The 27,825-nt window shown below is 52.8% G+C and overlaps 13 protein-coding genes across 13 annotated transcripts; 7 read left to right on the plus strand and 6 right to left on the minus strand.

Moving 5' to 3' along the window:
• Positions 1–284: 284 nt before the first annotated feature.
• On the plus strand, positions 285–2,098 carry BDW70DRAFT_134345 (dienelactone hydrolase). Its single transcript, XM_073736485.1, has 3 exons — positions 285–578; positions 626–1,063; positions 1,119–2,098. The coding sequence occupies exons 1-3, from the start codon at positions 341–343 to the stop codon at positions 1,943–1,945; spliced, it is 1,503 nt and encodes a 500-aa protein (XP_073596857.1). The 5' UTR covers positions 285–340; the 3' UTR covers positions 1,946–2,098.
• BDW70DRAFT_134347 (D-serine ammonia-lyase DSD1) lies at positions 2,027–3,877 on the minus strand. The gene is made up of 4 exons (XM_073736486.1): positions 3,280–3,877; positions 3,115–3,231; positions 2,592–3,063; positions 2,027–2,538 (listed from the first exon to the last, which is right to left on the minus strand). The coding sequence occupies exons 1-4, from the start codon at positions 3,436–3,438 to the stop codon at positions 2,099–2,101; spliced, it is 1,188 nt and encodes a 395-aa protein (XP_073596858.1). The 5' UTR covers positions 3,439–3,877; the 3' UTR covers positions 2,027–2,098.
• A 354-nt stretch (positions 3,878–4,231) lies between these two features.
• On the plus strand, positions 4,232–5,876 carry BDW70DRAFT_134350 (aldehyde dehydrogenase family protein). The gene is made up of 4 exons (XM_073736487.1): positions 4,232–4,723; positions 4,770–5,242; positions 5,286–5,697; positions 5,749–5,876. The coding sequence occupies exons 1-4, from the start codon at positions 4,322–4,324 to the stop codon at positions 5,860–5,862; spliced, it is 1,401 nt and encodes a 466-aa protein (XP_073596859.1). The 5' UTR covers positions 4,232–4,321; the 3' UTR covers positions 5,863–5,876.
• On the minus strand, positions 5,777–7,620 carry BDW70DRAFT_32272 (putative acid phosphatase). Its single transcript, XM_073743748.1, has 2 exons — positions 7,121–7,620; positions 5,777–7,063 (listed from the first exon to the last, which is right to left on the minus strand). Exons 1-2 carry the CDS (start codon positions 7,307–7,309, stop codon positions 5,963–5,965), a joined length of 1,290 nt encoding a protein of 429 aa, XP_073596860.1. The 5' UTR covers positions 7,310–7,620; the 3' UTR covers positions 5,777–5,962.
• A 271-nt stretch (positions 7,621–7,891) lies between these two features.
• BDW70DRAFT_134352 (putative ribosome associated DnaJ chaperone Zuotin) lies at positions 7,892–9,554 on the minus strand. Its single transcript, XM_073736488.1, has 3 exons — positions 9,338–9,554; positions 9,123–9,263; positions 7,892–9,062 (listed from the first exon to the last, which is right to left on the minus strand). Exons 1-3 carry the CDS (start codon positions 9,488–9,490, stop codon positions 8,013–8,015), a joined length of 1,344 nt encoding a protein of 447 aa, XP_073596861.1. The 5' UTR covers positions 9,491–9,554; the 3' UTR covers positions 7,892–8,012.
• Positions 9,555–9,711: 157 nt separating this feature from the next.
• Positions 9,712–10,447, plus strand: BDW70DRAFT_134354 (LYR motif-containing protein). The gene is made up of 3 exons (XM_073736489.1): positions 9,712–9,860; positions 9,919–10,095; positions 10,177–10,447. Exons 1-3 carry the CDS (start codon positions 9,785–9,787, stop codon positions 10,269–10,271), a joined length of 348 nt encoding a protein of 115 aa, XP_073596862.1. The 5' UTR covers positions 9,712–9,784; the 3' UTR covers positions 10,272–10,447.
• Positions 10,448–10,708: 261 nt separating this feature from the next.
• slt11 (Pre-mRNA-splicing factor ECM2) lies at positions 10,709–12,408 on the minus strand. The gene is made up of 2 exons (XM_073743749.1): positions 12,125–12,408; positions 10,709–12,051 (listed from the first exon to the last, which is right to left on the minus strand). The coding sequence occupies exon 2, from the start codon at positions 12,007–12,009 to the stop codon at positions 10,876–10,878; it is 1,134 nt and encodes a 377-aa protein (XP_073596863.1). The 5' UTR covers positions 12,010–12,051; positions 12,125–12,408; the 3' UTR covers positions 10,709–10,875.
• erg6 (sterol 24-C-methyltransferase) lies at positions 12,255–14,349 on the plus strand. Its single transcript, XM_073736490.1, has 3 exons — positions 12,255–12,939; positions 12,999–13,033; positions 13,088–14,349. The coding sequence occupies exons 1-3, from the start codon at positions 12,736–12,738 to the stop codon at positions 13,980–13,982; spliced, it is 1,134 nt and encodes a 377-aa protein (XP_073596864.1). The 5' UTR covers positions 12,255–12,735; the 3' UTR covers positions 13,983–14,349.
• Positions 14,350–14,366: 17 nt separating this feature from the next.
• On the plus strand, positions 14,367–16,160 carry BDW70DRAFT_134359 (putative MFS transporter). The gene is made up of 3 exons (XM_073736491.1): positions 14,367–14,721; positions 14,774–15,203; positions 15,259–16,160. Exons 1-3 carry the CDS (start codon positions 14,712–14,714, stop codon positions 15,962–15,964), a joined length of 1,146 nt encoding a protein of 381 aa, XP_073596865.1. The 5' UTR covers positions 14,367–14,711; the 3' UTR covers positions 15,965–16,160.
• An 835-nt stretch (positions 16,161–16,995) lies between these two features.
• On the plus strand, positions 16,996–17,487 carry BDW70DRAFT_159058 (uncharacterized protein; the record flags this gene model as incomplete). Its single annotated transcript, XM_073740632.1, has 1 exon — positions 16,996–17,487. The coding sequence occupies one exon, from the start codon at positions 16,996–16,998 to the stop codon at positions 17,485–17,487; it is 492 nt and encodes a 163-aa protein (XP_073596866.1).
• Positions 17,488–17,968: 481 nt separating this feature from the next.
• On the minus strand, positions 17,969–19,616 carry BDW70DRAFT_32318 (SNG1 family protein). Its single transcript, XM_073743751.1, has 3 exons — positions 19,301–19,616; positions 18,191–19,246; positions 17,969–18,138 (listed from the first exon to the last, which is right to left on the minus strand). Exons 1-3 carry the CDS (start codon positions 19,410–19,412, stop codon positions 17,990–17,992), a joined length of 1,317 nt encoding a protein of 438 aa, XP_073596867.1. The 5' UTR covers positions 19,413–19,616; the 3' UTR covers positions 17,969–17,989.
• A 2,033-nt stretch (positions 19,617–21,649) lies between these two features.
• Positions 21,650–23,646, plus strand: BDW70DRAFT_134364 (putative amino acid permease family protein). Its single transcript, XM_073736492.1, has one exon. It carries the CDS (start codon positions 21,748–21,750, stop codon positions 23,344–23,346), a length of 1,599 nt encoding a protein of 532 aa, XP_073596868.1. The 5' UTR covers positions 21,650–21,747; the 3' UTR covers positions 23,347–23,646.
• Positions 23,647–24,351: 705 nt separating this feature from the next.
• BDW70DRAFT_167240 (bacterial alpha-L-rhamnosidase-domain-containing protein) lies at positions 24,352–27,050 on the minus strand (the record flags this gene model as incomplete). The annotated part of the gene is made up of 2 exons (XM_073742177.1): positions 24,352–25,922; positions 25,979–27,050. 2 exons carry the CDS (start codon positions 27,048–27,050, stop codon positions 24,352–24,354), a joined length of 2,643 nt encoding a protein of 880 aa, XP_073596869.1.
• Positions 27,051–27,825: the final 775 nt, after the last annotated feature.

Raw genomic sequence — 27,825 nt, forward strand, 5'->3', positions numbered from 1 at the left:
GGCATGACAGCATCGATCTATACACAAAGCAATTTATTCACTATACTATACCAAGTTAGACGAATGGGACTAGGCGACGAGATGATTGAACATTAATATACTACAGAGTAGACTAGCTCCAGTCATGGTTTAAAGCTTCAAGCCCTGATTCCCACTTATAACACCGCCCTTTAATCCTACAGAGCAGCTGTCAGATGACATGACGTAGGTATAGCAGCCATGACGTATGCTATACCATACTTTTAAAAATCTGGTTTATCCAAACTCCCATTCAGGAACACTATTTTCTCTCTCCACAAGAGAAAGAATAAGAAAACCCCCATGAAAACAAACTACTGAGATGGCTTCAATCACTATCAATGCGCCCGGGGGCGGGTTCCTCTACTCTAACTCGCGAAACGCCCGTCTCATCATCACTGCTGAAACCCCAGACTTCGATACCGAGTTCGTCCAGGCATGGTCGAAGGAGGGATTCAACACAATTTACATCCCCTATCATGAAGATGAAAAGGAGTATGTTCGTCGTCTGACGGCTGTCAAAGAGGGGCTCAGTGTTGGCGACAACTACGGTGTTATCGGTGAGCTAGAAACCGTCCCGTATTATCAACCGCTCTGACGATCGTAGCATTCGGTGACGCCGCCGCATTCTGCCTCGATTATTATCTCAAACCGAACAACGTCAGTCGCCTGTGCGCGCTCGTCTGCTACTATCCTACCAGCATTCCCGATATTCGGTCGCGATACCCGCCGTCGGTGCAGATACTAACGCACCTCGCTGGCGATACTATTGACGTCGTCACTACGCCGACCCTTCTGGGACTGCAGGGCAAGAAGAAGAGATCGACCAGGCGCATCAACCCTGGAATCGGGACGGGAGAACTCCTCGACATCGGACACCGCGCGTACACTTACTCAGACGCCCAGCCGGGTTTTGCGGAAGTAGACCTGGATGAGTACCACCGGCTAGATGCAGACCTTGCCTTTACACGCACGCTCGAGGTACTGCGCAAAGCGTACGGTCGGGAGGGTGATCTGGAGCAGCCGTGGGAGGAGCATTTGCAGGGTACGTTTATAATCTTCCCGCTTCGAATGCAGTCCCTGGCTAACTCTGCGGACAGGCAAGTTCTTCTCCATGAATCTTAGCGATACAATGTCCCACTATACCAAGAACCTCACCCCCACTGTTACCTATGTCCCAACCCTAAGCGGCGGCACGGGTGCCCGCGCCCTCCGCCGTTTCTACGATCAGTACTTCCTCCACAAACTGCCTCCTTCAATGCATCTCCGCCTAATATCGCGCACCGTCGGTGCTGATCGCGTCGTCGACGAGCTGTACGTCTCCTTTGAACATACGCAAGAGATTCCCTGGATGCTCCCCGGCGTTCCTCCCACAAACCGCAAAGTCGAGATTGTTCTCGTCAGCATCGTCAGCATGCGCGCGAAACAGCTTTACTCGGAGCATATCTACTGGGACCAGGCTAGTGTTCTAGTGCAGGTGGGCCTGCTTGACCCGAAGCTTGTGCCGAAAGAGACGCAGGAGAAGGGTGTTGATCGGTTGCCTGTTATTGGGCGCGAGGCGGCGAGGAGGATCTTGGATGAGGACCCGGAGGTCGAGGAGCCAGAGTTTCATAATCGGTTGATTAGAAGGTCGAAGCAGAGGAGGGAAAGTGGTAGGGTCGCCGACAGCTCGGTGCCGCAGTCGCCCATTGTGCAGTCCGAGGCGGAGGGGTCTGGGCCGAAGAAGGGGAAGAAGGCCGGTCCTCAAAATGGAGAGCAAAATGGGGAGAAGAGTGGCATTCTGGCTGGGGACGATGGTGAAGGGGTGAAGGATGGTCAAGAGGATGGTGATGCCCACAACAGCCATGTTGAAGAGCGAGACGGAGCTGAAAACAAGGAGGACAAGGAGAAGGATAAGAACGAGTTCAACTCTGAATCCAATCAGTGACTGCACACATCAAAACACTTCCTCGTGATTTTATATACCCTTTTAATGATGTCTGACACTTTTCTGACATGAGCCTATGTTGCCTTTAGCCTGATTTAGTATCCGCATCTTAGTATTTGCATTGATTTCAAATTCATTCACTATTTACGGGTACTACCACCCCTTCCACGGCACCCAAGTCTCCCGAACAACGTCTTCTTCATCAACAACATAGTAAACTGGGTACGCCGCTGCTGTAATACAAGCATGCTGGCAATAAAGAAGCACCTTATCGCCCACCTTGAAGACGTCCATAGCCTTCTCATCCTTAACCTCATTCAACCCCAACAACGATAAAGCCGGCGCCGGCGAAAGTCCTAGGATGCCGTGTTCCTGGCTCGTTCGCAAAACAGCCCACTGCGGGCGCTCAGTGACTCGGCCATAACCGGGGAACTCGCTCGTCTCTTTTGAGAGCGCGATTGTGCCTGCATTGATCAGAGCTTCATTGCGCTCAGGATAGACGCTGCAAATTTCTGCTAGGACACGGACGGATTGTGCAGTGTGAGGGACGAGGCCGGTTGAGACTTGTTGAAGGTCGTTGCAGGGGTAGTTTCCTTTGCTTCCCTCAGTACTGTTTTCAAGACATAAGAATTGGGGGCAGACATACCAGCATGTAACTCTAGCTCCAGCCCCTCAGGCAGAACTTCTCGCAGCTCTCTAACCACATGCGCCGTCGGGGTCGAGCCTATCGACACAACAACCTTCCGCCCAGTTTTCAGGAGCTTCGACGCACTAACAACCCCGTCAACCTCGTCCTTCAGCACGGCAACCGCGCTTTCCTCAGTCCGACAAGCATAGGAATGTCCCGCATGACAGTAGAATCCATAAAGCTCTACGGCGGGCGATTCCTCAACGCGCTTCACGAGATTCGGGAGAGCAGACGAGGAGTTGACAATCCCAGCTCTGCGGGTTCCAACATCAATTTTAATGAAGACTGGCCATGGTTCTGTAGAGCCACTAAACTTCTCCAGCACGTCAATATGCTGCTCATTATCAATCATGAGGAGAATTTTGAGAGACTTCGAAATTTTAAGGAGGCGCGGGAGGACGGTTGGGTAGATCGGCATGCTGTAAAGGCACTATGCGACTGTTAGTCTTCTGTTTCTCATGATTGAAGAGCCGAGACAGACCTCGTCAAGAACTCCCTCTTTTGCCAGGGGAATGGCACCCTCGATCTCGGGGAGCGTTGAGGCGACGATGCGCCGGTGCTGGCCATTGCCGAGCATCAACCTTGTTACTTCAAGAGACTACTGATGTTAGCTTGCGAACTGCGCTTTGATTGAATCGTTCTGTACCTTGAGCGTCTTGACGTGCGGCCGAAACGCAATCCCCAGCCTCTCAACATCCTGAAGAAGCTGCTTGATGTTTCGCTCAATGGTCGATTTGCTCAGAACTAGAGCCGGAGTCGGTAGGTCTGTGACCGGTTTTCCAATGTATGAATCATAGGCATCCATGTTGGGTTTCTGTCGAGATAATTTTGAGTTGGAGAATTGGAGACTGGCGATGCGAGGGGCAGTGGGGTTTTATATGTCCTTATCTATTCTGAGGTCTCCGCAAGGGGTGCTGGAGCATTCCAGGCCGCAGAAAGTTGATGGTCCACGGTCTTTCGTACACCGTAGAGATATTGGGTATAGTCTATAGTGGTAAAGACAGAGCGTAGCCCGTCCATGGGCATTACAGAGTTCCAGATAGGATCCCAACACCGTACCTGTGTTCGGCAGAACGTTCAACCGCAAATTGGTTGATTAAGGTCGCAGGTGCAGAGTACTTCAGGTTAGTCTTTTCAGAGTAATTTGCATATGCCCTTTAGAATCCAGACCTCGCCATATGTGTTGCGAGAAGGCTCTCGCTAAAGTCATGGACACGCTAAGTCGCTGGTCAGCTGGCCCTTACGACAGGATCTAAAGAAAAAAGAAAAAAATATATTCCTGCGAAAATAAGAGCCGGGACACTCGATCGACCATGAGATAGACGATAGGACTCCAATCGCAAACCTGGAGAATCCGTATTATTGATCGTTGACAGCTTTAGATGAGGTGGATATGTAGAGTGGCGGTGCGGGGAAGGAGGGGTGCCAAACTGAAGTCATCCAGGAACTCAACCAGACTCTGTAATTCGCCTCCAGAGAAATTGCTTGAGAAAAGCTTTCCATATCCCTCCAGCGACCATAATAGTACTCAATTGCTTCAGGTAAATTCAAATCTTCGCTGCATGCTACTGCTGATCCGCTGATACCTTAGGCTTCGGTACCCCACTTCTTATCGCCTTATAATCGACACCGTCGTCACTCCATCTCTCTCGACAACTGGCCTTCTCGTTTACGTTACAACCGTCAAAATGTCAAACCAAGTCCGCACACTCTCTCCTTCCACGGGCAAAGTCCTTTTCGAACACCCCGGCGCCACTGTCGAACAAGTGAGACAGATCGCCCAAGCCTCCGAAGATGCCTTCCGCACTTATAGGGAACTGTCCCTCGATCAGCGCAAAGCTATCGTCGTTAAGGCGCTGGAAATTATCGATGCCAACAAAGAGACTCTTGCGCATGAGTTGTCTACACAGATGGGTCGTCCGATTTCATATACTGCCGGTGAGGTGGATACCATGCGCAAGCGAGCCAACTACCTCCTCGATCAGGCGGAGGATGCCCTCAAGACTATCCCGGGACAAGAGGAAAACGGTTTCAAAAGGTTCGTCAAGAAGGCACCAGTCGGACCTGTCCTCCTTGCAACCGCATGGAACGTAAGTTGTCTTCAGGCTTTTGAAGGGTAAAAAGCTAACCGGTCAGTATCCTTACCTGATTACAATCAACGCCCTCGTCCCCGCGCTCCTCGCCGGAAACACCGTGATCCTTCGTCCTTCACCTCAGACTCCTCTTGTTGGCGATCGCCTCTCTGAATACTTTGAGAAGGCTGGCCTTCCCAAGAATGTGCTGCAGGTGGTCCATCTGGGTGCGTGGGACGTTCTAGATGAGGTCGTCAAGATTCCCCAGATCAAGCTTGTTTCCTTCGTCGGTTCTACTCAGGGTGGTCTCCGTCTCCGCCAGGCCACCGCCGGCCGAATCTTGCCACTGAACTTGGAGCTTGGAGGCAACGACCCGGCTTATGTCCGCGCCGATGCGGATCTCGCGTACACTGCCGCCCAGGTTGTGGACGGCGCAGTCTTTAACTCCGGCCAGAGCTGCTGCTCAATCGAGCGGATTTATGTGCATGCAGATGTGCACGACGCTTTCGTGGCCGAGGTTCAAAAGGAGCTGGCAACGTACGTCTCTCACCTGAATCAAGAACATCATTAACGAGTGTAGATACAAACTCGGCGACCCTCTCGACAAGGCTACTACTACTGGCCCCGTGATCTCCCATCAAGCTGTCAAGAATATTCAAGCCCACATCGACGACGCATTGTCACGTGGTGCTGTGGACTCGACCCCCGAGAATCCTACTTTCGCGAAAATTCCCAGTGAAGGAAGCTTCATCGCCCCACGCGTCCTTACTAATGTATCGCACGACATGCGCGTCATGCGCGAAGAGACTTTTGGCCCCGTTGTTCCTATTATGAAGGTGCAGAGCGACGATGAAGCAGTGGCGCTTATGAACGACAGTGACTATGGTCTGACTGCTAGCGTGTGGACCAAGGATATCAAGGCAGGAGAGGACTTGATCGAGCGTATCGAGGCGGGAACCGTCTTCATCAATCGTTGTGATTATCCTTCTCCGGTTCGTGGCAAAACCCACTATGCATCGAATATGATACTAACTGCAAATCAGGACCTCGCATGGATTGGCTGGAAGAACTCTGGCTTGGGCTGCTCGCTCGGTCCGCAAGCGTTTGACGCATTCTACAAGCTGAAGAGCTTCCACATCCGTACGACTCACGGTTGAATATAGTTATTCCGTTGATCTCATAGATATATACATAAACATACATTAATTCTCACGTCGCAGTTTTTAAATTTAATCTCCTGTTAAAACAAGATATCTTTTACGAGGACTTGCGTGCGCCAGTGGTCTCGTTCATCTTTCCGGACCCTGTGACATACCTCTCGCGCTTTCCACCCTTAAGTGTGCGACTGTACTCGATGCCCACACTGTTACCGGTCTTCACATCAAAAGGTACGGGACTGGTGTAGTCATGCGTAGCGGTCAACCCGGCGTAGGTCTTCTTGACCACGTCCAGGATCCCATAGCCACCGGAACACTGACCCTCGGTCGCAGGAATAGGCCACTCATAGGTCTTCTGAGAGTATTCACCCGCAGCCATAGGTCCGTTGTACGAGACATTCAGGTACAGATTGCTCGTTTCAACTTCGTAGTTCGTGTATCCGACCTTCTCAGCAAGGAAAGAAAGCAGGTTTGCGCCGCAGTCCCAGCGTCCTAGACTGGGAAGGCCGAAGTTTGCAGACAAAGACGAGATAATACTGTAGTGAGTGTAGAAGGTGTCGTCTTCCTTCCCGATGAGGTGCTTAGGCACAGCACCACCAAGCAGGAAAGAGAAAATTTTATTGCCTAGCTCGTAGGTGTCGTTCTCGTCGAAAGTTAATAGGATCAGCGTGTCGTTGGTAAAGTACTCGTTGTCCAGCAGGTCGATCAGGAACTCCCACGTCCACGTACCGGAGAAAGAGATGTCCGTGTCGTGTCCATCGTTCGTCATGTTTGGTGTAATGAAACTGTACTGAGGCAGACGGTGGTTCTTAAGGTCCTCGTAGAACGAGGTGAAGTTCTTGATTTGGCGCAGGCGCGTGGGGTCCTCCGTTATTGAGTCGTAGAGGATAGCGGGATTGTGCTTACGCACGTAGTCGTTGTCTCCCGAAGTGGGATAACGGAAGCCCTGGTAGCCGGGATAGGGCATGTGTTCTTGATACTCGCCCCAGGAGATGTTCTTTGTGTCGAACATATCCGCAATGGTGGAGACGTTGGCCGGAATCTGGTTGAAGTCGTCATTATCCATACCGAACGTATCGCCTCCTTGGGAAGCGCAGTAGTTTGGCTCGGAGGGATGAGTGACGGCCCAAAAGTTGGTGAGGGTGAGGCCCTTCTTTGCGAGCCGGGCCAAGTGCTTCTCGCTGGCGGCGACGTCGTAGTCCTGGTGGAGTGGTTAGTACTTTGTCAGATTTGAGGGATAACAGCAGAACAGACGTACAGTGTTCTCGAGCCAGATGTTCACGAAGCGCTGAAAGGACTTTCCCTGGACATTGCTGACAGGGGAATACGGCTTGACGGTAGCCCGGGCAGCTGCAATCTCAGGTGCCGACGGGGTCTGCTCGGACGAAGTCTGGGCTAAGGCCAGAGACAGGCCTCCAAGAAGGGCAGTGAAGGTCTTGATATACATGGCTGGCACCGGCAAAGCTGACAACTATTGATTAAGGTGATGTTCGGTGGCAGTCAGGACCTGTGAGCTGAGCGAGGACAGAGATCGTCGTGGGCTTTTCTCTCTTATATAGCTTGCCGGTCACGGCAGATAGCCTAAAAGCTGCAGCTTTGTGCCATCGTCGCTCATCGCCGCTGTCGAGGCAGGCAGCTCGAGATCCATCTAATATTTCCATCGCAATTGGTTACATCGCGGCGTTCGAGCATCGAGATGGGCTTCGCGAAATATCGAGGCTCCACCTCGCGTAGCTTGTATGCTCGCACGTTGCATATCAATCGGCCGTGAGTGGACAAGGCAGTGTAGTATGATAGAGGAACAGGAAGTGGAGTGTGGGGGCAGCTGAGCACGTGCGGGTCTGGCAGGCTGCTGAGCTTCGACTCGAGTCTCTACCCACGCTTTCTGACCCTCCGGCACCAGGGCGCACTGACAAGCTTCCCAAGCATACGCAGTTAAGGCGGGTTGGCGATGCTTGTCCTAGGCCAAACCCAAAATGCCGATTATCCATGGTTTGTCCATGGTTTGGAGGCATAGGACGCTCATAAATTACAATAAAAAGCAATGTATTATTATGAATCGTAAATTTCATACCACTCATGACAATCTACTCTATTTCTATCCACCGTGTAGGTGGTTTTATGTACCCAAGCGCAATATGCCGTCACACCTAAACAAAGAACTTGGCCTCACCCTCCTTAGCTTTGCCAGCGGCAACAAGGCGCTTGATCTCTTCAGTGTAGACGTTCTTCACAGCTGCAGCATCCTTGCCCGCAGCAGTGAGACGCTCAGCGAGGGAAGCAAGCTCCTCGTTGTCGATCTTGCTGTTGATGAGGTCAACATCAGTCAGGACGGAGTCGACCTGGGCGGCAGAAGGCTCGCCAGATTCAGCGAAGTAGTTAACATCCTTGACGGCACCCTTGAGCACACGCTTGTTCTTCTTAGCGGCGTTCTTAGCGGCCTCCTTGGCCTTCTTCGCCTTCTCACGGTCGGCCTTGGCAGCCTCCTCGGCCTCCTTCTTGCGCTGCTCTTCCTCGAGGCGGGCCTTCTCCTTCTCCTCGGCAATCCGCTTGGCCTCGGCCTCCTTCTCGAGACGCTTCTTGTCCTTATCGGCACGAGCGGCCTTGCGGAACTTCTTGATACGCTCGTCTAGAGCAGCGCAGTCGTCGACAAGGCGGCGGAGACGGGCAGTGTCCTCGGTCTTGCGCTTGCGGCGGGCGTTGGCGTTCTTCTTTTCGACATGACGCTTCTGGTCACGGTTCTCGTTGTCGTCGGGAACATCCTCGTCGAGGTACTCGAAAGTACGCCAGCTGTCGAAGTTGTACCAGAAGTTGTAGAACTCGTTAACTTCCTCGAAGGTGCTGTTCTCGTCACCTAGTTGGGGGACAGGCTGGATCTTAGAGAAGCGGGCCTCGCTCTCAAATACAGGGCGCCACAGCTTGTAGAAGTTGCCCTTCTGAGTCTCCTTCTTGCTGGGGGGTTCAACATCGGCAGCCTCGTCCACGGAGTCGAACTGGCGGCGCTTGACGGGATCTGACAGGATCTCGGTAGCCTTCTGGATACACTTGAAGAAGCTATCGTTCTCATCGCGGTCGCCGAGAGCAGCCTTCTTGTCGGGGTGGTGACGGAGGACCTTCTTGCGGTGAGCACGCTTGATCTGGTCGGGGGTTGCGCGCCAGCGGTACTTGCTCAGGCCGAGGACGGCGTAGTGGTCTTGGCTCTATATCCATAGTTAACAGTCTGCTTATCGTGTTTATCGAAATCGAAGACACAAACATACCTTCCAGTCCTTGGCATCTCTCTGGAGCATCATGGGGTCCTCGTCCTCGGAGATCTCATCATCCTCCTCCTCTTCAGTCTTCTTGACGTTCTGCTGTGCCTGGATGCGCTCGTCCTCAGAGAAAGTGCGGTGGTGGCGCTTCTGCTCGCCGTTAGCATTGCCCAGAGCGACGGTTCTGTGTAATAAGAAGCACGACGTCAGAGGGAAGGACGCACTCTGCGGGCGTGGGCCAGGAAGTGAGGCCCAACGGGCTCCAGGTTCCTCTGGGTAGCTGCAGAAAGCTTGCCAACGGCCTTGAAGTCCTTGTCGGCAGACCAGCCGGCAGGAAGAGCCGGAAGAGTTAACTCGACAGCTTGTGCGGAAGACATCTTGCAACGACGCGATGAATTGTCTCGCGCTTCTAATAGGGATGGAAAACGAAGGTGGGATGATAGAAGACGGTCTCGAACAACATCGAAAATCAAGAGTGGGCGACGATATTTTTTCTGCCCCAACCCGCCGCCTTGCCATCTACCAATCAGTAAGTGCGTGTTTCGGAGGTCATCGAGGTGCCGGGGCCGCAGGACATAAGGACGAAACAACTTCTAGATTCTCCCACGTTCGCTTCTTCTGTTATTATATTCTATCAATCATTTGCGCCTGTTTATACCTGTCAGACTAAAATGGCCTCACAACCTGCTGTATCAGCAATCAGTGCTTACCGACAACTTCTCCGCGCCACCCGCGTTGCCTTCCAGAGTAAGTCCCAGGCACAGTCAACATCTGTCGACAGCCCACTAATTCTTTCTTGTTTTAGATGATACTCGAGTCCTCCTTGCTGCCCGTCAAGAAGCGCGCCAGAACTTTGAGAAGCACCGTCGAAATGGCGTAGACACACCCATGCAAATTAACCACGCTCTGGAAGTTGCAAGCATTTTGCGCCACAACATCGTGCAGGGTGCGAGAGATGCGGAGGATGAGAATGCGAAATGGGGTGCGTATTTACCCTAACTCCTTGGGAGTTGGTTTTGTATTGGCCGTATGGAATGGAAGGCTAACAACTGCATCTACTTAGAACTGCGGATACACGACGAAATTGAGCGTGGCGATAACGACTCGATCAAGGTCGGAGGGAAGAAGGTGAAGGTCGACAAGCCGTGCTCGTCATAGTATCTATCTGGATATTGAAGCATGTTTTGTGATGTGTATTATAGGTTTGGTTGCAGACTGCATTGGGTGATTGTATAGTATACCCAACTTCCCAGGTTCTCTCTCCTTCGGCGTTCTGGGTATCCATATAGCGATAGATGTGATTCTACTATAATGGGCATTGAATTATTTTGAATATACCCGACTCAAAGCAGCGCAGAGGGGTGAGCTTAGTCTGAGGTAGTTCAGGCATAGTAAAGGTATCAATGTCCGGCGTAAATAGACTTTTCGCTACGAAATGAGAAGATTATGTGCAGGTAATAAATGCCAGCAGCTTTCGGTATTGTTTTGCGAGTCTTAAAGTAGTAGAAGCGAAGCAATTTCGAATGTGACAAACATGTTTCCGCCGGTGCAACGACAATATATATTGAGCGCTCTCACGTAGACGTGAATACGGGCAGCAACGAAACGAAGTGTCTTTTGATATAGACAGCATCTGATTCTCTCCACTTTTGGGTATTTATAATCGTACTAATTTGAAACTGCATAAATACAATACAAACGCCCGCTTCGAATGACATGAAGCCCCAAGAGCCTGGACCATAACGTCCCAACATAGAAATATCTAATCACCAGACATACTTGAGTACTGAACTTCCCCACTGCCGGGAGGAGGAGCAACAGCCACTTGACGGGGTACTTGTTCCTTTTCAGTACCTGCAGTGATGGCCTTCGTCCCTTGATCGGCGCTCCCCAAAGTCCCCACGGCTTGCCGACCCTCACGAGCATACTTTAATCGCTCCTCCCGATCCATGTTATCCAACGCCTTAGGCTTACCCCACCGAACCCGAAGAGGACAACCCTGGACAACAGCTTTGCCTTGGCAATGTTTAGCGGCCGCTTCGGCGGATTCACGGGCGGCATAGTTGATAAAGGCGCAATGAGCACGATGCGAACAGACGAGAGACCGGAGCTGACCAAACTGCACAAAGAATGATCGTAAAGCGTGCTCGGGGAGGTCGTCCTCAACACCGGTAACGAAAAGAGAAGTGATGTTGGGGTCAGCGGGTGGGAGTATATCTGCCTGCGATGGCGGAAGCTGCGCGGTACCAGGGAATGGTCGGCCGCCGCGCACAGCTCCTCGGCCCCGCCCAGGTAATGGTGTACCTCTTCTGCTCTCACTTGTTCGTACCGGCCCCGGCCCGTTACCATAACGGCTCCTGACCACCGGAGCATCTGATGGGCGTTGCGTCTCTCCATCTTCGTTTGGCGCCTCCAGCTGCCTCGGCTTCCTATAGTAAGGTTCGCTATTGGCGAGCCTTCGCAGCAACTCGCGAGCTTTCTCATCTGTCTTTTCGTATTCCTCCACAGCACCCCGTCCTTCCTCAATCTCCTTCTCGTGGCCCTGCGCGTAGTATTCACGGTTGATTGAGCTCTGCGGACCAGGCGCCACCATCTTCAGCGCGGCATCGCGGACCACAATGGGTAGACCGAACGACAGATCGAGCATGCAGCATTGGCAGCAGTTTTTTAACCTGGCGCAGGTAAGGCAAATGTTTGTGCGCTTGGTGCGGGCCGTCCGGTCGGCTTTCCAGCGGAAGATGGTGAAAGGGCGGGTGCAGATCTTGCATTCGGCGCCGTAGTCTTCCTTGAGCATCTGCACGTATGGGTTCTCAGGGAGGCAGTTTTCGCAGACTGATGGGAAGTCGGTGGTCTCCCATCCTGACCGATTGAGATCCTGTTTGATTTGAGGTGGCATGTTCGTGTTGTTGGGAAGCTAGGACAATGAGACGGAATATGACTTGAACTCGCAGATTATCGATATGCTGAGCTGTGGCGGTGACAGTGGCTGGAAGCAAATTAGATAAGCTTACACGTGATAGTAGTGGCTCTTCGAGTACAGTGGCGTGACAGTGGCTCCTTCAGCCGATCCATCGTATCGAATACGCAACATTATATCATGCTCAACCGCAGGCTGCAGGATAATAATCTTTTTACGACAAACCAAGCGCATTCCAATAGATCCTTTCCGCGCAACTCAAGTCGTATCGCGTAAGGAGCACTCCGCACTGGGCTTCGGAACACTGAAAGCTCTGAGTTCCTCGACCTCCGCTGTCAGGGACTCTGGATCAACCCCATACTAGCCCCGATGCAGTTAGCACACTGCGTAGGCTCTACCGGCAAGACCAGCTGTGATTGGCTAAGCGACTAAAAAAGCCGGTCACCTCCTTTCTGCACTTTCTTCTGGCCATCGTATTCATCGCGTATTTCCAATCTTCCATTTCTTCTTGTCATTCTCTCCGAGAGGCCTCGGGCTGTTCCCAATTCCTCTGGTGTTATAAAGACCGTCAATCTGCAAGCTTTGCGGTGTCGTGATTGTACAAGCATTTGTTCTTGTTTCCCTCGACTTACTGAGATCTTCAAGATCCTTTCGCCTCCCCCTTTTCAACCTCCTACTTTTCAATTCTTTGTCAATCAATTCACAATGGCTCCCACTGCTTTAGAGAAGGAGAACCACCAGCGCGATGCTGAGTTCAACGCTGCCATGCACAGAGACTCTGCTCAGGCTAAAGGAGGTTTCGCTGCCATGCGCCAGAAGAGCGCCGCCGCTCAGAAGGCCGCCGTTGACGAGTACTTCAAGCACTGGGACAACAAGTCTGCTGAGACTGAAACAGAAGAGATTCGTGAGGTAAGTTCACTGCTGAATCAACTGAGATAAGGCCTTTCGCTAACGCTTAGTGCGAATAGGCTCGTCGCGCTGAATATGCCACGTTGACCCGACAGTACGTTCACAAGATAAGAAAATGAGTTGGAAACAGCATTGCTAACCGACACAGCTACTACAACCTTGCTACCGATCTCTACGAATACGGATGGGGTACATCATTCCACTTCTGCCGCTTTGCGTACGGAGAGCCCTTCTACCAGGCCATCGCTCGTCACGAACACTACCTCGCTCACCAGATGGGCATCAAACCTGGCATGAAGGTGCTCGATGTTGGTTGCGGTGTCGGCGGTCCCGCCCGAGAGATTGTCAAGTTCACCGATGCCAATGTTACTGGTCTCAACAACAACGACTACCAGATCCAGCGTGCGACTCGCTATGCTGAACGTGAGGGACTGAGCCACAAGTTGAACTTCGTCAAGGGTGATTTCATGCAGATGCAGTTCCCCGACAACTCATTCGACGCTGTCTATGCCATTGAGGCTACTGTCCACGCTCCTGAACTTGCCGGTGTCTACAAGGAGATCATGCGAGTTCTCAAGCCTGGCGGCATCTTTGGTGTTTACGAATGGCTCATGACCGACGCTTACGACAACGACAACCCTGAACACCGCAAGATCCGTCTCGGTATCGAGCAGGGTGACGGTATCTCCAACATGGTCAAGGTGTCCGAGGGTCTGGCTGCCATCAAGGAAGCCGGTCTTGAGCTCCTGCACCACGAGGATCTGGCTGACCGACCAGATGAGATTCCGTGGTACTACCCTCTTGCGGGTTCCTTCAAGCATATGACTTCGCCGTGGGATTTCTTCACTATTGCTCGGATGACATGGTGGGGACGTGGCTTGGTCCACCGCTTTGTCGGCGCCATGGAGACCATTAAGCTCATCCCCAAGGGAACACAGAAGACCGCCGACAGCCTGGCGTTGGCCGCGGACTGCCTTGTCGCCGGTGGTGAGAAGAAGCTCTTCACTCCGATGTACCTGATGGTTGCACGCAAGCCTGAGTAAGGCACTAATGTACAATGACCAGCATTTCTTTTGTGCAGGCGGTCTATCATATTTAATAATCGTCTCAGTATCTTCTTGTGGTTTTATTTCCTTTGTTTCATTGTACCGCCCGATGATTTGTCCTACGAACCGGAGCATGCGCTATGGTTATGATGTATATCTAGATTAATAGATCAAAACTTTCCCTTCAGGTGCGCTTGTCCATTCCGTACGGAGCGTACCTGGACCCGATAGGACAGCGACTCGTCGGCTTTCCCGTTCGGTCAGGAAGCCCACAGTCTAACCAAGTATACAGCGGAGACTAACCAGCCTAGGGCCTTGGACTCTTGGTTCAGCGGGGAGCTGAGAGACTTGCCCATTTAGGCAAAACGGCCAACTGGAAATCAGATCTCCAAGCTATAAAGTCGGCTCTGTTTCTGTTTCTTTAACGTTAGATTAACTTGGTCTGCGGCCTAGTTGAAATGGCAGCAAGCGCAGAGATACAGCCCCAACCGCAACCACTGTCACAGCTACACCCACCTCGCGATGCCAGAGACGCTGAGAAGGCCGTGCCCTCGCAGCCCGACTTGCGGGGAAGTGATAGCGATGCGAATGGACATGACCGCCAAGTAGAGCGTTGGAACTATCCTCGTTCGAACATTGTCAAGACGGTCGCAACCTTCTGGGCGTTTCTGGTAATGGGCGCGAATGATGCAGCATATGGCGTGAGATCTTCTTTCTCTATTCTTGATGAACTCTACTAACAACCTCAGCCTCTTCTCCCATATGTGAGTATACCGGTGTTGACTCACTGCATCCGCCCATTTCTAACAATGTCCAGCTCGAAGAATACTACAACCTCTCCTACACGACGGTATCTCTCGTATTCCTCTCCCCAATAGGCGGGTACACACTAGCGGCCGTCACAAACAACACACTCCACCGGCATCTCGGCCAGCGCGGCATCGCATGGCTCTCGCCAGGCTGCCACCTGCTTGCTTACATTGTCAACTGCGTGCATCCTCCCTATCCAGTCCTCGTGGTCTCATTCATATTCGCTGGACTGGGGAATGGACTGGCAGACTCGGCGTGGAACGCCTGGCTAGGGAACATGGCGGACTCGAACCAAATATTAGGGCTCCTGCATGGACTCTATGGACTCGGCGCGGTGATGGCGCCGCTTGTTGCGACGAGTCTGATTACCGAGGCCGGTGTGGGCTGGTTTTATTTTTATTATATTATGGTAAGTAATGCTATTAGTTTTGTCTATCGACAAGCGGACTGATGGAATCTGCCAGGTTGCATGTGCCGCTGTCGAGTTAGCCTCCTGCCTCTGGGCTTTCTGGGATTCGGACGCCGCCGCCTTCAGAGCAGAAACCGAACGTTCCCAAGCGACCGAAGCATCAGACGAACAAGGCGGCGTGCGGCGCGCGCTCTTTGTCCCTAAATACGCAAGGGTAACTTGGCTCCTCTCATTCTTCCTGCTCGGGTACGTCGGCGCCGAAGTCGCGATTGGCGGATGGGTGGTCACTTTCCTCATGCGCGTGCGAGACGGCGCAGAGTTCGCGAGCGGGATGGGCTCCACGGGGTACTGGCTCGGGATCACAGTCGGCCGCGTCCTCCTGGGGTTCGTGACGCCCAGGATTGGCGAGAAATTCGGCATAGCGATATACTTAGTCATCTCTATCGCCTTCGCGCTGATCTTCTACCTCGTGCCGAACTTTTATGCCTCGATTATCGCCGTCTCCTTCCAAGGGTTCTGGCTGGGCCCGATGTTTCCTGGTGCGGTCGTGGTGGCTACGCGTCTCCTGCCTCGTGCGCTGCACGTTAGTGCAATTGGCTTTGCTGCCGCGTTTGGAGCCAGCGGTGCTGCTGTTTTGCCCTTCGCTGTTGGCGCCGTCGCGCAAGCGAAAGGGGTCGAGGTGCTTCCGCCATTTGCGATTGCCTTGTCTGGGGGCATTCTGCTGCTCTGGTGTGCGCTGCCAAGGATGGGCAAGCGGTAGCTACTGTGGTGTTAACCCATATGAGTCATCGATTGCTGAAGTGGCTATCGGGTTCCCGCTAGGGCACTTTCCTGAAACGTGGATAGGCACCTGTAGAGGAGAGGTCCTGTGCTTGGAAACATGCTGGGTAGGACGAAGACGGGAGCACTTCCAGCCAGGCAATAAGTAAATAAATATACTCCGAGTATAACGAGTACAACGAGTACAATTGTATATACCCCACGGAGTGCCCAAGTACGCAGTAGCACAAGTATTGAAGTACTATAGCGAGTTTCCTAATTTGGGATTCAACTGATTTAGGGCCCTTAGATGAATGGCGGTGATCTGTCTAAGCTTCAGGCGTCCTATAGTTGTGCGACTTGAGGCCTGCGCCACAGCTCGGTTTGGGTTTGGGCTGCGAGGGGGAAACTTTATAGTGGCTGTATTTATATTTCTTGCCCAACTTCATATAATTTCAGCAGAAAATTATATCTAACTGCCCGACTCATCCTGACTTTTGTCATGACTACGCCATATAATAATTCGAAATAAAGACGAGTCCAAGTTTGATGCAGAGTGGATCCCCGAGTAATCTAGAAGGCTCCAGTTACAAGGCTGTCGGTAATACCCCGGAGTATCCTTGTTTACCTTGGTATGGAGACTGCTCGTATAGCTTAGGCGAACCATAGACGCTCAGCCACGCAGCTGTGCTACGACCACAGCTGGGCCAACAAAATCCTGATTATGATTTCATGGTTCGGCAGAATTAAGTCTTGGTTGAATGTTATTGGCTCTGCGGTCAAGAGTCTTGGATAATTATAGAACCGGCTGGGACTGGGCCAGGGCAGAATCGTGAGACACGTCCTGTGCCAGACTTGCTTTTCCCATAAATCTCAACCGTTCCTTCGCTGAATTTTAAATCAGTCTTTTATCCCATCTACCTCTACGAAGACCTCGTCAATCCACTATCGTTTCTCGCTCATATCTTGACCACCACACTCGCTCCACACTCGCTCTTTCTACCGATCTATCAGATTCACCAACCAAACAAAATGTCCGCCACAACCAGCACTGCTACTTCCGCCTCGACCGCGGCGACACCGACCTGCACGGGCAACGCCTGGGTCCTCCCCGTGCAAGATGTCGCGTGCGCCGTCCGCTCGACTTCCGGAAACTACTCTTCCATCATGGAGAAATGCTGTGGTGTAGCGGAGGTGGAAGGCTACAACGATGACTGCGGCCTTTACTGTCTCGCGCAAGAACAGTCCGGCCAGGACCTGCTAGACTGCATTCAGAGCAACGGCGCCAGCGACAGTGATGTCTTCTGCGGCGGTAACTTGACAGAGACGGCTACGGCGGCGGTGCCCAGCTCGACATCTGGCAGTGACAATGACGATGATGATAGTGATGCGACCGCGACAGGGGACGCGGCCGAGCCGACGAACACGGACAATGCGGCGCCTGCTCAGCAGGTCGTGAACAAGGCCGGGCTGGGGATCTTGGGCATGTTGTTCTGCTCCGCGCTTTTGGGGGTTGTGGCGTGATGCGGAGGCCTCTTGCTAGTGTCGCGTCCAGGACCTGGCTGTCGGGATGAGAACGAGGTTGGAAGAAAGGGGAAGGGAATATCACTTGAATGGGGTGGAATGAACTTGCCTCAGGCGGAACTCGCTCGGTCTTTTGTTGTAATATAGTATTGAGTCTGCATTTGCATGGGCTGGATATATACTTCATTTGTAATTACGGTACGGTGAGGTGGTTTAATTAATCGGTTATTTACATATTTGTAAGCCACCCAAATTTTCTTACCTCCATCTTGAGTGCGTTTTCTTATCTTGCCATGGTCATGGCTGCCGGTAGTCTTCGATTGACTGATTGAAAGATTGTGTCAAGATTGAGTATCGCGATGATGTTTCGTGCGGCTCAGTGGTTTGGTTGCACATGCAGTCAGATTCGAATATTAGCTTATCTGGATTACTCTATCGATCTATATTCTATATTTCTAATATATACACTGGTATTATGTATTGTTTGGTTCCGATTGCCTGCTTACAAACCCCTCTGCATTTTCCACCGCATGATGAAGGTCGCGACGGGGAACAGCGCAAGAGAAACCCCAATCCAAGCAAAAAGGACCCCGAAATCGAGACCGATCTTCGAATGCGTGCCGAAAAGGATTGTCCGTAAAGCATTGACAACTGCGAGCATTGTTAGCATTTAACTAAATCGAATGCAGCGGAAGGAACATACTCCTGTGCAACGGCCACGCATAGCCCCACTTGAAAAAGCCAGGGGCGACATCTAGAGCGTAGAATCCCGACGAGACATTCGTGATAACCCAGAAAATCAGAAACAGGGAGCTGTACGGGAACCCCAGGATCATCGACATGTTTTCGAGCGGGAATCCCAGCGCGCCCATTCCTACCCAATTGAGCATCCAGAAGACCACGAACGAGCCTTTTCCGTAGGCATTGGGATTATTGGCGGACACGGTGTCGGGTGCTGGATCGTTTGAGAACGGGATTTGGAAGGCGAGCGAGACAAACGAGTAGAAGAGCGAGAGGAAGAAGTAGGTGCATATGCTGGAGCAGACACGCCAGATAAGCCATTGCGGAATTTTCAGTGTCGTCTCGCCTTTCATGAAGAGCGCGTGCACCGGCATCATGAATGGGAAATTGAAGAAGGACAGGATGATGAGGTAGATAAGGCCGATGGTGACGGAGGGGGTTGCCGCGGCGGGAGCAAACGGACGAAGGTCGAGGGTGCTGAATGCAACGGCCGGGTTGATCGCCTGGGGCGGGACTGAGCTTAGGTTCGTGGACTGCTGGGTGAGATTGCGCACCCATTCAGGGCCGAAGTGTGCGCGCAGCTGGAGTTCAAAGGCGTTAAAGCTGGGTGTTATGTAGCTTGAGAAGGTGGTCTCGTCTCGCGCCGAGATGATGACGAATTGCGCGGCGTCGGACGGGTTGTACGAGGTGTTTCCGTTGACTGCGCCGCGAAGAAGGTTGGTTGCGTCCGGGTTGACGATGATTGCGGCCCAGCAGTGCTCGTCATAAACGGCTTGCACGACCGCGACGGGGTCCTCGAAATCGGCCGCGGATTTGATGGTATAGCCCAAGTTCTGGCTCTCCGTCCCCAGCTGCGCTGCCAAATTTGTAACCGCAGGCCCGATGAGCGCATCGCCATCTTGCGAGTTGTCGAAATCCACCACCCATACCTTGAGGTTCGACAGTTTGTCATCGGAGCGGAACTGGACGGCCCAGTACAGGGACAGGACGCAGAGGATGAACGTACAGAGCAGCACCACTGGCAACAGTCAGCTCTTACTCGCTGAAAACAAAACAAAAACAGTAGCCGTACCTGTGCGGGCCCATTTGGTAAATACCTGACGTCGTACCGGCTCCAGGGAAGGGTCCCAGAAGCCGACAGCGGGCTTGGGGGAGGGCTTCTCTCCGGCCTCAGAGTCGGCCATTCTGGGTGCGACTGCAACTGCGACTGGACGGGATACGCGGGAGTCCTCAAAAAATGAAAATTAGGCTGGGACAATGCGCCATTTAAGGCCCGGCCAAGTTCGGCCGCATTCGGACCTCCCTATGGCCAATGGCCCCATGAGTTGAGTCCATGGCCCCAAAGCCTTGAGCGTTGAAGACGGAATGGATCCGGGCGGAGGTCGGATTACCAATGCGGTCAGGCCCTTTCCTTGGCGTTGCTTATCGATCAGATTACGCGCTGCCGTTTAGCCGGATTGTACTCTCATCGCATCGTTCTTCAGTATGCCAATATGACCTCAAGGAAGAAGAATCGAGGTGCTTCTACATCGCTATGCAATTCTACAACGAATGACGATGTCTATTTTCTTCCGCTAGCATGCTCACACAATGTCGACCATCCCATATCTCTCATTGAATCCAGTATATCTCCCTTTTATGCGTTGCTGCCCTCGACCCCGCAGTGATTTGTTCGTGTCGCTTTCTGCCAGAAGATTTGATGCAGGGCTATCAAATGCATACCTGCCCTAGTTGTGGCGCCCTGCGATCGTTCTTGGAGTTTGTCTCCCAGCCCGTCTGACCGGATCCGTGACAATTGGAGGATTTCGACATCAGGATCTCGCTGTCAGGTAAAGAGTAGCCCTCTGGATTGGTATAATTGGCATGATACTGCTCGAACTCATAATTTGGGACTGTCAGACATTGAATTCTTGAGAAATTCGGGTTTTGGCTGATTGAGCAGCGACCGAGACTCGAGCCATTGAGACCGGACGATGAAGATAGGCAATTGCCGGCTATACTGAGCAGACAGTTGATTGTGACGATATCGAACATTCGGTGGCTACTTAAAGGATGATAATAGAGGCCGCTATACGCTAGATTATGCTATTTGAGCAGGGGCTGCCTCGGGAACCGTCAGAGCAAGAGCATCCGCCATAGGTAGCTTCTCGGGCGCGATCGAACTTCTACCGGGCGGTACTTGCGAATGATATTCGGGCTCGCCTGAGTAAGGCAACCCTGAGACAGCGCGGACTTGAGATTGGAGTCTCCTTGTACGAAAAACCACTATAGGTGGAAGGAATGCTGATGGGAAGACAGGTGAACTAAAACTGGTGAATTGCCCTCACCCAGAGCTTCTTTCGAGAATTTTGCTGGCTGTGGATGCATGAGTGCTACTACCTCAGCAAAATGCTGCGTTGCTGAGGCCGCTTCTCTCTGCGAAGGGTCAACGGTTGTCTGCTGTCAAGCTGCAGCTCTAATCCCACAGACATCTTGACTTGAGAGCGCTCAGATGATGACGCGATTGATCTGGTCTTGACCGCCAATTCTACTCTCATTCTCGTCATGGTTCCCAGAGACTAGTACCTATTGAGCTTGATATGCGCCTAGCTTCTGAGAACAATTCAGACTTAGGGGAGAAAAGAAAAGCGAGATGACAAGCAAACTGCGCGTATAGACATTTGGCGAGGGTGGTCGATCCCCTATCGTCGAGGATGTCTCTTCCAAAAGCCGTTTAAGCTCCTTTCCTCATTTTCGAATCCTCTTGGTTTACGTTACACCACGTATCCGACAGACCTGTCCTTTGTTTGACCTGATGACCTGCAAGCTTCTAGCAGTAATCGAGCAAGCTTCTCGCGAACCCTCGGACAATCCAAGCTCCTGACCAGGACGCTCAGGACGGCCCTGTCAATGCAGTTTTGAGCACATAGTAGAGACGTTCTATTCCAGCCCTGAATTTCCTCAATAGGCGAGAGTGCGCTTGATACTCGCTGGGATCCCGACATTGCCACACTGACTCTGCGTAAAGAGAGGCTGGAAGCAACGTGACGGAAACGCCTTGCCCACTTGGCCGGGATAATCGTCCGCTGGTTTGTAACCGCTGCAACATTTCCCCGCAAATCCTTTCGAAGAACGATCGAGTTACGATCAAGAAAGCGATAAAACATGTTGGCGACCGCGTCTAATGGAAGGTTAGTATGTCTCCAACGCATAGACCTGCCGGAAGGGGAAAAGGCGACGATCTCCAGCTTTGGCCTTGCACAGGACCAGAGTTTAGGCTGCACATTTACCTCCAGCACCATATGCATGCCTCCAATCAAAAGCAGGAAGATGTCTGTTTGTGATTTGAAGGATGTTATCATTGGCATGGTTGCTTTTAGATATGCTGATATGGCCGAGACCCACATGAGGGCCTCGCCCGATTCCCCGCAAAATCTGAAAATTTCCGCACCAAGACAGCTTGACTTCGCTGCGTGACTTCTATATCAGCTCTCCATCGGCCCTCAGAGATGACCTGAGATTATCTATTCACAGAACGCCATGGACAAAGCCCACGTCAAGCCCCCCAAGGGCGACACCAGCGTCGAGGAGCAAGACCTGGCCGCCATGGGCCACGTCCAGGCTCTGTCGCGCAAATTTAACCTCTGGAGCATGCTCGCCTTGGCCTTTTGTGTTCTTGGCACCTACTCAACCTTTGCTCAAGGCCTCAGCAGCGGCCTCACGAATGGCGCCTCCATCACCATCCTGTGGGGTCTAGTCCTGGTTACCGTCTGTAATCTCTGTGTCGCCGTTTCGCTCGGAGAGCTCACGAGCAGCATGCCAACTGCCCTCGGACAAGCATATTGGGTATGCCGGCTCTGGGACACGCCCTTCGGCCGCTTTCTCTCGTACATGACGGCATGGATCAACACCTTTGGGTGGTGGACCTTGACAGCGTCGCAAGTCGCCTTCATGACCGAGTTCTTGCTAGGCATGAAAATCATGTTTGACCCAGACTGGGACGGTGCGGACAAGGGCTGGCTTCAATTTATTGTCTACGTAGCTGTCGTCTTCGTCTTGACATTGACCAATGTCGTCAGCTGCCGATCGGAACAGGTGCTTCCCTGGCTGAACAATTTCGTCGGCGTCTGGTTCACGGCGCTTTTCGTCATCCTCTCTCTTGCCCTGCTGATCTCAGTCGGCATCAGATCGGATTTATCCTTCCAGCCCGCCACCTTCGTTTTCGGGCAATGGATGAACCGTACCGGCTGGCCGGACGGCGTCGTCTGGTTCACAGGGCTCGTGCAGGCCGCATACGGCCTCACAGCCTTCGACGCTGTCATCCACATGGTCGAGGAAATGCCGTCTCCGCGCCGCAACGCCCCGCGCGTGATCTGGCTTGCTGTCCTCCTCGGCGCAATAACTGGCTTCATCTTCATGCTGATCTGTCTCTTCTGCATACAAGACGTTAATACCGTCGTCGACGCAAACCTGCCATTCATCGAACTGATGCAGGAGACCGTCGGTCTCCAGGGCGCAGCTGCCTTGCTCGCGCTGTTTATCTTCAACGGCCTGGGCCAGGGGATCAGTATTCTTACCACGGCCTCACGGTTGACGTGGGGGTTTGCTAGAGACGGCGGCCTCCCTTTCAGTCCGTATCTCGCGCACATCGACACGACTTGGAAAGCTCCCGTCCGCGCTCTCTGGATGCAAGGCTTCCTGATCGCGCTAGTGGGAGTTCTCTACCTCTTCGCCAGCACCGTCCTCGATGCTATTCTCAGTGTCAGTACTATCGCTCTCACGGTTTCCTACGGCATTCCCATCGCGGCTCTTCTATATGTCGGCCGAGACACGCTTCCGCCGGGCCCATTCAGGCTAGGTCGCTGGGGTGCACTAGTCAACTGGATAAGCGTCGTCTATTGTGCTGTTACGACTGTGTTTTTCTTCTTCCCGGGAAGTCCGGACCCGGAGCCCGCGGATATGAACTACGCCATTGCGGTGTTTGGCGTAATGCTGGTTGTCGCTATTGGGTTCTGGTGGGTGCAGGGGAAGAAGATGTACCTGCGGACAGAGGATGCAATGGCGCAGATGATTTTTGCGAGGAGGTTGGAGGGGGATGGTGTTGGCGTTGGCGTTGGTCCGGCAGAGAAGAATAGATGATTCTCAGCTTTGCTCTTAGATATTTTCACTTAAAATCTGAGTCCATCAGTGTGGCAGCTTGGATACCCAACTACGCAAAATTCAACTTGGTAGTGAATTACTGACAGATAGATTATTTCCCAAACATGGGACTGAGGATGCTGCGGCAAATGCTAGCAACGACCACTCTGGTCTTCTAAACCGTCCCATAGCACGCAAGGGCCTAGGTGCAAGCTTGAATCAATATAATCAACATCTACAAGCCAATCACGACTCCAAGAGCGGAGCATATTCTCCAGCGGCACAAGCCCCAGGGGAAACAAACTCGAGTGGAAACTGCACTACGCTAGGTGGTTCACTAATATAAGGGTCAAAATATGGCCACGCCGAGTTATTTTATTTTACACCAGTTCAGACGTGAATAACATGGCTCCGATTTAGAATTTCTCAGGACATGTGAACAAATGTAAATAATTCTATACAATCCATATGCCCATACACTACTTACACGGTGCGGCATAGATGTTTTTAGGGTATAGGCCGACATGCCTCTTGAAGGCTCTCTCAAACACGTCCAGTCCATATAGAATTAACCGTCCTCAAGGAGAATGGGATGGCTTGAAGAGTCTTACCTTTAACGTACCCAGACCTGTTTTTTATATAGTATGAATCCTGGAGCGCGGAGGCCAGGGAGCAGTCATTACTTGAATGAGAGGAAGTGGTTGTTATTTGACCTCTTCAGGCCTTCCTAACCCTTGACTCCGTTGTAAGCCCTGGAATCATGATAACTACCTATTATGCAGTTTCAGAAGCTATTTCAACTAGCATAAAGACTAGTCATGACCTTAGGGTTAAGTAGGGTTAAGCTGGCAAAAAGCAGGGCCAAGATACACAGCTGGGTTTTATACAACGTAGTAACAAGCGCTCGTAGTCTTTAAGACGGTGGAAATACCTCCCTATTTACAAGCTTATATCCCTCGAATGATATATCATCCACACTCTGACAGACATCACAATTGAGTCTGGTCAACCCAGCGCACTCTCAAATCGATGCACCCCTGAACCTACAATAACCTCCTTCTTTCCACGGATAGGGACTCCAGGAAGACTGACAACAGCCTCACTATTCGGAGGAACTTTCACACCCAGCACGAACCTGCCACCGCTGACCTTCCAGCTACTCTCGACAGCCCCGTACGGACTCAGAAACCTCTCCTGCGCACTGCTCAACCCCCCACCAACCTTTACATCCACCGCGAACCGCCTCCAGCCTGGCTCTATCGGTCTCAGTCCGCCAATGTTCTCGTGCATCCAGGCCCCGACGCTTCCGACAGCATAGTGATTGAAGCTCGTCATCTCGCCGGGATTCACGGATCCGTTGGCCAGCATGCTATCCCAGCGCTCCCAGGTTGTGGTCCCGTTCATTAGAACTTGAAACAGCCATCCGGGGACATCCTCCTGCAGGAGGGTGCTGTAGAATGTTGACGAGGCGTTGTAGGCGGATAATGTATGGCCGAGGAGATGTGTTCCAGCAAAGCCGGTGCCGACTTTGTAATCGTTCTCTGTGACGATATCGACGAGCCTCGATGCCGCAGCCGTATAATGCTCTGGTCGCTCGAAGAGCTTGAAGTACAGCGGCAGCGTGAGCCCCGTTTGCGTCTCGTTTGCGACTGTCCCATTGGCCGAGATCCAGGCTCTCTGGAAGGCGCGCGTGAGATTCGCCCTGTCCGCAGCATACCTCTCTGCGTCGTCGGGGCGGTCCAGATACGCCGAGATGTTGGCGACTAGCTCGGTGCTGTGGATTAAGTATGCGTCCGAAACGAGATACTTGTTTGTTGTGGCGGCGCCCGGGTCGTCCGGTGGTGCGAGGGGGTCTAGCCAGTCTGCATACTGGAAGGTCGAACGGTTCCAGAGCCCAGCTTCGTTGCGCAGAATGCCTTTATCTAGCCAGGCTGTGGCGCCAGCGTATTGCTCGGACAGCATGGCTTTGTCGCCGTAGGTTTGGAACAGGTCCCATGGGACGCTGACGATGGCGTCGCCCCAGATGGAGGTCGGTGAGCTGGGGCCGAGCACGTTGGGGATAACATAGGGGGGTGCGTCTGCTCTGGTTAGCATTCGGATGACTAGGGAAGGGGAAGGAAGAAGGGAAGCCGTACGGTTATTCTCCAGCTGCTCAGAATATGCATCCCTCAACCACCCACGCAAGAAGCCTGAAGTATCGTAGATGAAGTTTGCGGTCCGCGCAAAGGCATGGATATCGCCCGTCCAGCCGAGTCGCTCGTCTCGCTGGGGACAATCTGTCGGAATGGAGAGGAAATTTCCGCGCATCGACCAGATGATGTTCTCGTGGAGCTTGTTCAGAAGAGGGTTCGAGCAGCTGAAGAACCCGGTCTGTTCCATGTCGCTGTTGATTACGATGGCTGTGACGCTGTCGGCGTTGAGCTCGGTTTCCTCGGGCCAGCCGGTCACCTGCACGTAGCGGAAGCCGTGGAAGGTGAAGGAGGGCTCCCATTCTTGCTCTTCGCCAGAGAGGGTCAAGTTGTCGGTTGCTTTGGCATTGCGAAGAGGGCGCGTTGCGACTTCGCCGTTTTCCATCACTGCTCACGTTAGCATCTGCATGCCCAGACTGCAGAAGGACGATGGAATACCAGACCTTCGGTATGAACGAAGCTGATTGTGCTTCCCCTCGGCCCCTTGACACGCACACGCAGCCAGCCGACGAGGTTCTGGCCAAAGTCAAGGACCGTCTTGCCCGATGCGCTCTTGAACACACTCTCCAGCCGCCGCTCTCCGACCCGGCGCACGGGGGGTGCATCTGGCGCAGCAAGGACGCTCTTGTCGAAGGCAACCTCGTGTGATCCCAGCCAGCCAGACGCATCGAATCCCGGCTGAGACCATCCCTCGATTTCCAGTGTGGAGTCGTACGTCTCGCCGTTATAGATCTCGGACGCAATGATCGGGCCTGTAGAAGACTGCCAGCTCTCATCGCTGGGCACGTAGATCGTTTCGCCATCGGCGGTGGTTATAGAGAGCAGTGAGAGGAAACCGAGAGTGTCCCCGTAGATATTCCTCGTCATAGACCAGGTCAGCGCGCCGGCGTACCAGCCCTCGCCCACGGTGACTCCGATCGTGTTGTCGCCGGTTTGCAGCAGATCCGTGACGTCGTAAGTGTTGTATTCGTGACGATGGTTATATGCTTGCCATCCAGGCGCCAGGACATGGTCGCCAACGGGCTGGCCATTGATCTCAGCCTCATAGACACCCAAGGCCGTGATATAGAGTCTGGCGGAGAGGATCTCCTCATCTACGTCGAAGTCCTTGCGGAAGTAGATCGGTCGATGGGTAGCATTGACCTCCGTCTCCCGATCAGAGACAATCGCTACAGCGCTCTGCCAATCCTCTTCGCCCAGCAGCCCCGGCTCTACAGTAACAGGGTCCGACCAGGGCGCGTTGAGCTGGTTGGCGCGTCCAAATGAACGCACGCGGACGGTGGCCTCCTCGCCAGACTGAAGCGGGTCGCTTGGCCAGGGCACGAGAACAGAGTCGGACGAATTGACGCGGAAGGTGTTCGATTGTCCAGCACGGTTGATCTCGACCTCGTACGCAGATTGCGTCCAGTTCGAGACAGTGCCGTCAAAACGCCAGGAGATACGCGGAGAGGGCTCTCCAATCCCCAGCGCGGAGCGGTGATGCTCAAAGGTGACGCCAGAGATTGACAGAGACATAGTGTCTGTCTGTGTCTGGTTGCACTGAGAGGACGTCTATCCTCTCCTTGGCTTTATAGGGCCGTCTCCTACCGTCATACCATGATCTTGAAAACCCTACTCCCCACGCTGGAGCCTCCGCATCTCGGCATGCGAGAAAGGAGGTTGAGGGTGGGACAATGATACCCCGAGGACTGCATTTCGTCACAGGTGGGTCAGTCAGCGTCTTGCAGGCAGTCCACAGCAGGATATCTGGGGCCAATACTAATCCTGGGTCTGGTAAATTGCGGGGGAAGCTGATCTTGTCCCGGGGATTCCCCGTACATACTATACTATACGAAGTAGGCACTTCTCTCACTAGGCTGGACTCACCCCGCATCGTCCTGCTGATCTGCAGCCCTAGAGCCATTAGGGTTCCTGGCTGGGAAGTTCGGCATGAACCACCCCGAACAGAGCAGGGAAATCGGCAATTCCGAACACGAATACGAAGGGCAAGATGTCAAGCATAAATAGGACTAATAATGTGCAGTCCAATATCTCGGCGGGCAGAGCGGGCTGTCATAGGTCCGTCCCCGCCGTAGCACTGCCTTCAAGTGTGCCCTGAGTGCTTACGGTAGTAGAGACTGGCCGCGCCTAGCCATTAACGTACTCCACTAATATAAGGCACAGCTGATCTTTAGAATTTGAGCCGAGGTTAGCTGAGCCAGTACGTGGTCAGATAGACGAATGGCTGCGACGAACCAGCAGAATACTTACCCACCAATAGATTCGCAGTATGGTTGTTGACAGACCAGTT

The sequence above is a fragment of the Aspergillus foveolatus genome (assembly GCF_047715535.1).
Source record: "Aspergillus foveolatus strain CBS 279.81 unplaced genomic scaffold BDW70scaffold_18, whole genome shotgun sequence".
In the NCBI taxonomy this organism is placed as follows: Eukaryota; Fungi; Ascomycota; class Eurotiomycetes; order Eurotiales; family Aspergillaceae; genus Aspergillus; species Aspergillus foveolatus.

Coding starts and splice junctions, on each gene's coding strand:
- BDW70DRAFT_32318 (XM_073743751.1), bottom strand. CDS start 19,412: ATGGCCGACTCTGAGGCCGGAGAGAAGCCCTCCCCCAAGCCCGCTGTC. Junction 19,247..19,300: donor TACCAAATGGGCCCGCACAG/GTACGGCTACTG, acceptor GACTGTTGCCAG/TGGTGCTGCTCTGTACGTTC. Junction 18,139..18,190: donor TGCGTGGCCGTTGCACAGGA/GTATGTTCCTTC, acceptor CAATGCTCGCAG/TTGTCAATGCTTTACGGACA.
- BDW70DRAFT_32272 (XM_073743748.1), bottom strand. CDS start 7,309: ATGTATATCAAGACCTTCACTGCCCTTCTTGGAGGCCTGTCTCTGGCC. Junction 7,064..7,120: donor ACATCTGGCTCGAGAACACT/GTACGTCTGTTC, acceptor CCACTCCACCAG/GACTACGACGTCGCCGCCAG.
- BDW70DRAFT_134347 (XM_073736486.1), bottom strand. CDS start 3,438: ATGGATGCCTATGATTCATACATTGGAAAACCGGTCACAGACCTACCG. Junction 3,232..3,279: donor CGCACGTCAAGACGCTCAAG/GTACAGAACGAT, acceptor TAACATCAGTAG/TCTCTTGAAGTAACAAGGTT. Junction 3,064..3,114: donor AAGAGGGAGTTCTTGACGAG/GTCTGTCTCGGC, acceptor ACAGTCGCATAG/TGCCTTTACAGCATGCCGAT.
- erg6 (XM_073736490.1), top strand. CDS start 12,736: ATGGCTCCCACTGCTTTAGAGAAGGAGAACCACCAGCGCGATGCTGAG. Junction 12,940..12,998: donor AAACAGAAGAGATTCGTGAG/GTAAGTTCACTG, acceptor TAGTGCGAATAG/GCTCGTCGCGCTGAATATGC. Junction 13,034..13,087: donor TATGCCACGTTGACCCGACA/GTACGTTCACAA, acceptor TAACCGACACAG/CTACTACAACCTTGCTACCG.
- BDW70DRAFT_134350 (XM_073736487.1), top strand. CDS start 4,322: ATGTCAAACCAAGTCCGCACACTCTCTCCTTCCACGGGCAAAGTCCTT. Junction 5,243..5,285: donor GTTCAAAAGGAGCTGGCAAC/GTACGTCTCTCA, acceptor TAACGAGTGTAG/ATACAAACTCGGCGACCCTC. Junction 5,698..5,748: donor GTTGTGATTATCCTTCTCCG/GTTCGTGGCAAA, acceptor ACTGCAAATCAG/GACCTCGCATGGATTGGCTG.
- BDW70DRAFT_134359 (XM_073736491.1), top strand. Junction 15,204..15,258: donor TTTTATTTTTATTATATTAT/GGTAAGTAATGC, acceptor TGGAATCTGCCA/GGTTGCATGTGCCGCTGTCG.
- BDW70DRAFT_134345 (XM_073736485.1), top strand. CDS start 341: ATGGCTTCAATCACTATCAATGCGCCCGGGGGCGGGTTCCTCTACTCT. Junction 579..625: donor CGACAACTACGGTGTTATCG/GTGAGCTAGAAA, acceptor TGACGATCGTAG/CATTCGGTGACGCCGCCGCA. Junction 1,064..1,118: donor GTGGGAGGAGCATTTGCAGG/GTACGTTTATAA, acceptor CTCTGCGGACAG/GCAAGTTCTTCTCCATGAAT.
- slt11 (XM_073743749.1), bottom strand. CDS start 12,009: ATGCCACCTCAAATCAAACAGGATCTCAATCGGTCAGGATGGGAGACC.
- BDW70DRAFT_134354 (XM_073736489.1), top strand. CDS start 9,785: ATGGCCTCACAACCTGCTGTATCAGCAATCAGTGCTTACCGACAACTT. Junction 9,861..9,918: donor CACCCGCGTTGCCTTCCAGA/GTAAGTCCCAGG, acceptor TTCTTGTTTTAG/ATGATACTCGAGTCCTCCTT. Junction 10,096..10,176: donor GGATGAGAATGCGAAATGGG/GTGCGTATTTAC, acceptor GCATCTACTTAG/AACTGCGGATACACGACGAA.
- BDW70DRAFT_134364 (XM_073736492.1), top strand. CDS start 21,748: ATGGACAAAGCCCACGTCAAGCCCCCCAAGGGCGACACCAGCGTCGAG.
- BDW70DRAFT_134352 (XM_073736488.1), bottom strand. CDS start 9,490: ATGTCTTCCGCACAAGCTGTCGAGTTAACTCTTCCGGCTCTTCCTGCC. Junction 9,264..9,337: donor TCCTGGCCCACGCCCGCAGA/GTGCGTCCTTCC, acceptor AACGGCGAGCAG/AAGCGCCACCACCGCACTTT. Junction 9,063..9,122: donor GAGATGCCAAGGACTGGAAG/GTATGTTTGTGT, acceptor CTATGGATATAG/AGCCAAGACCACTACGCCGT.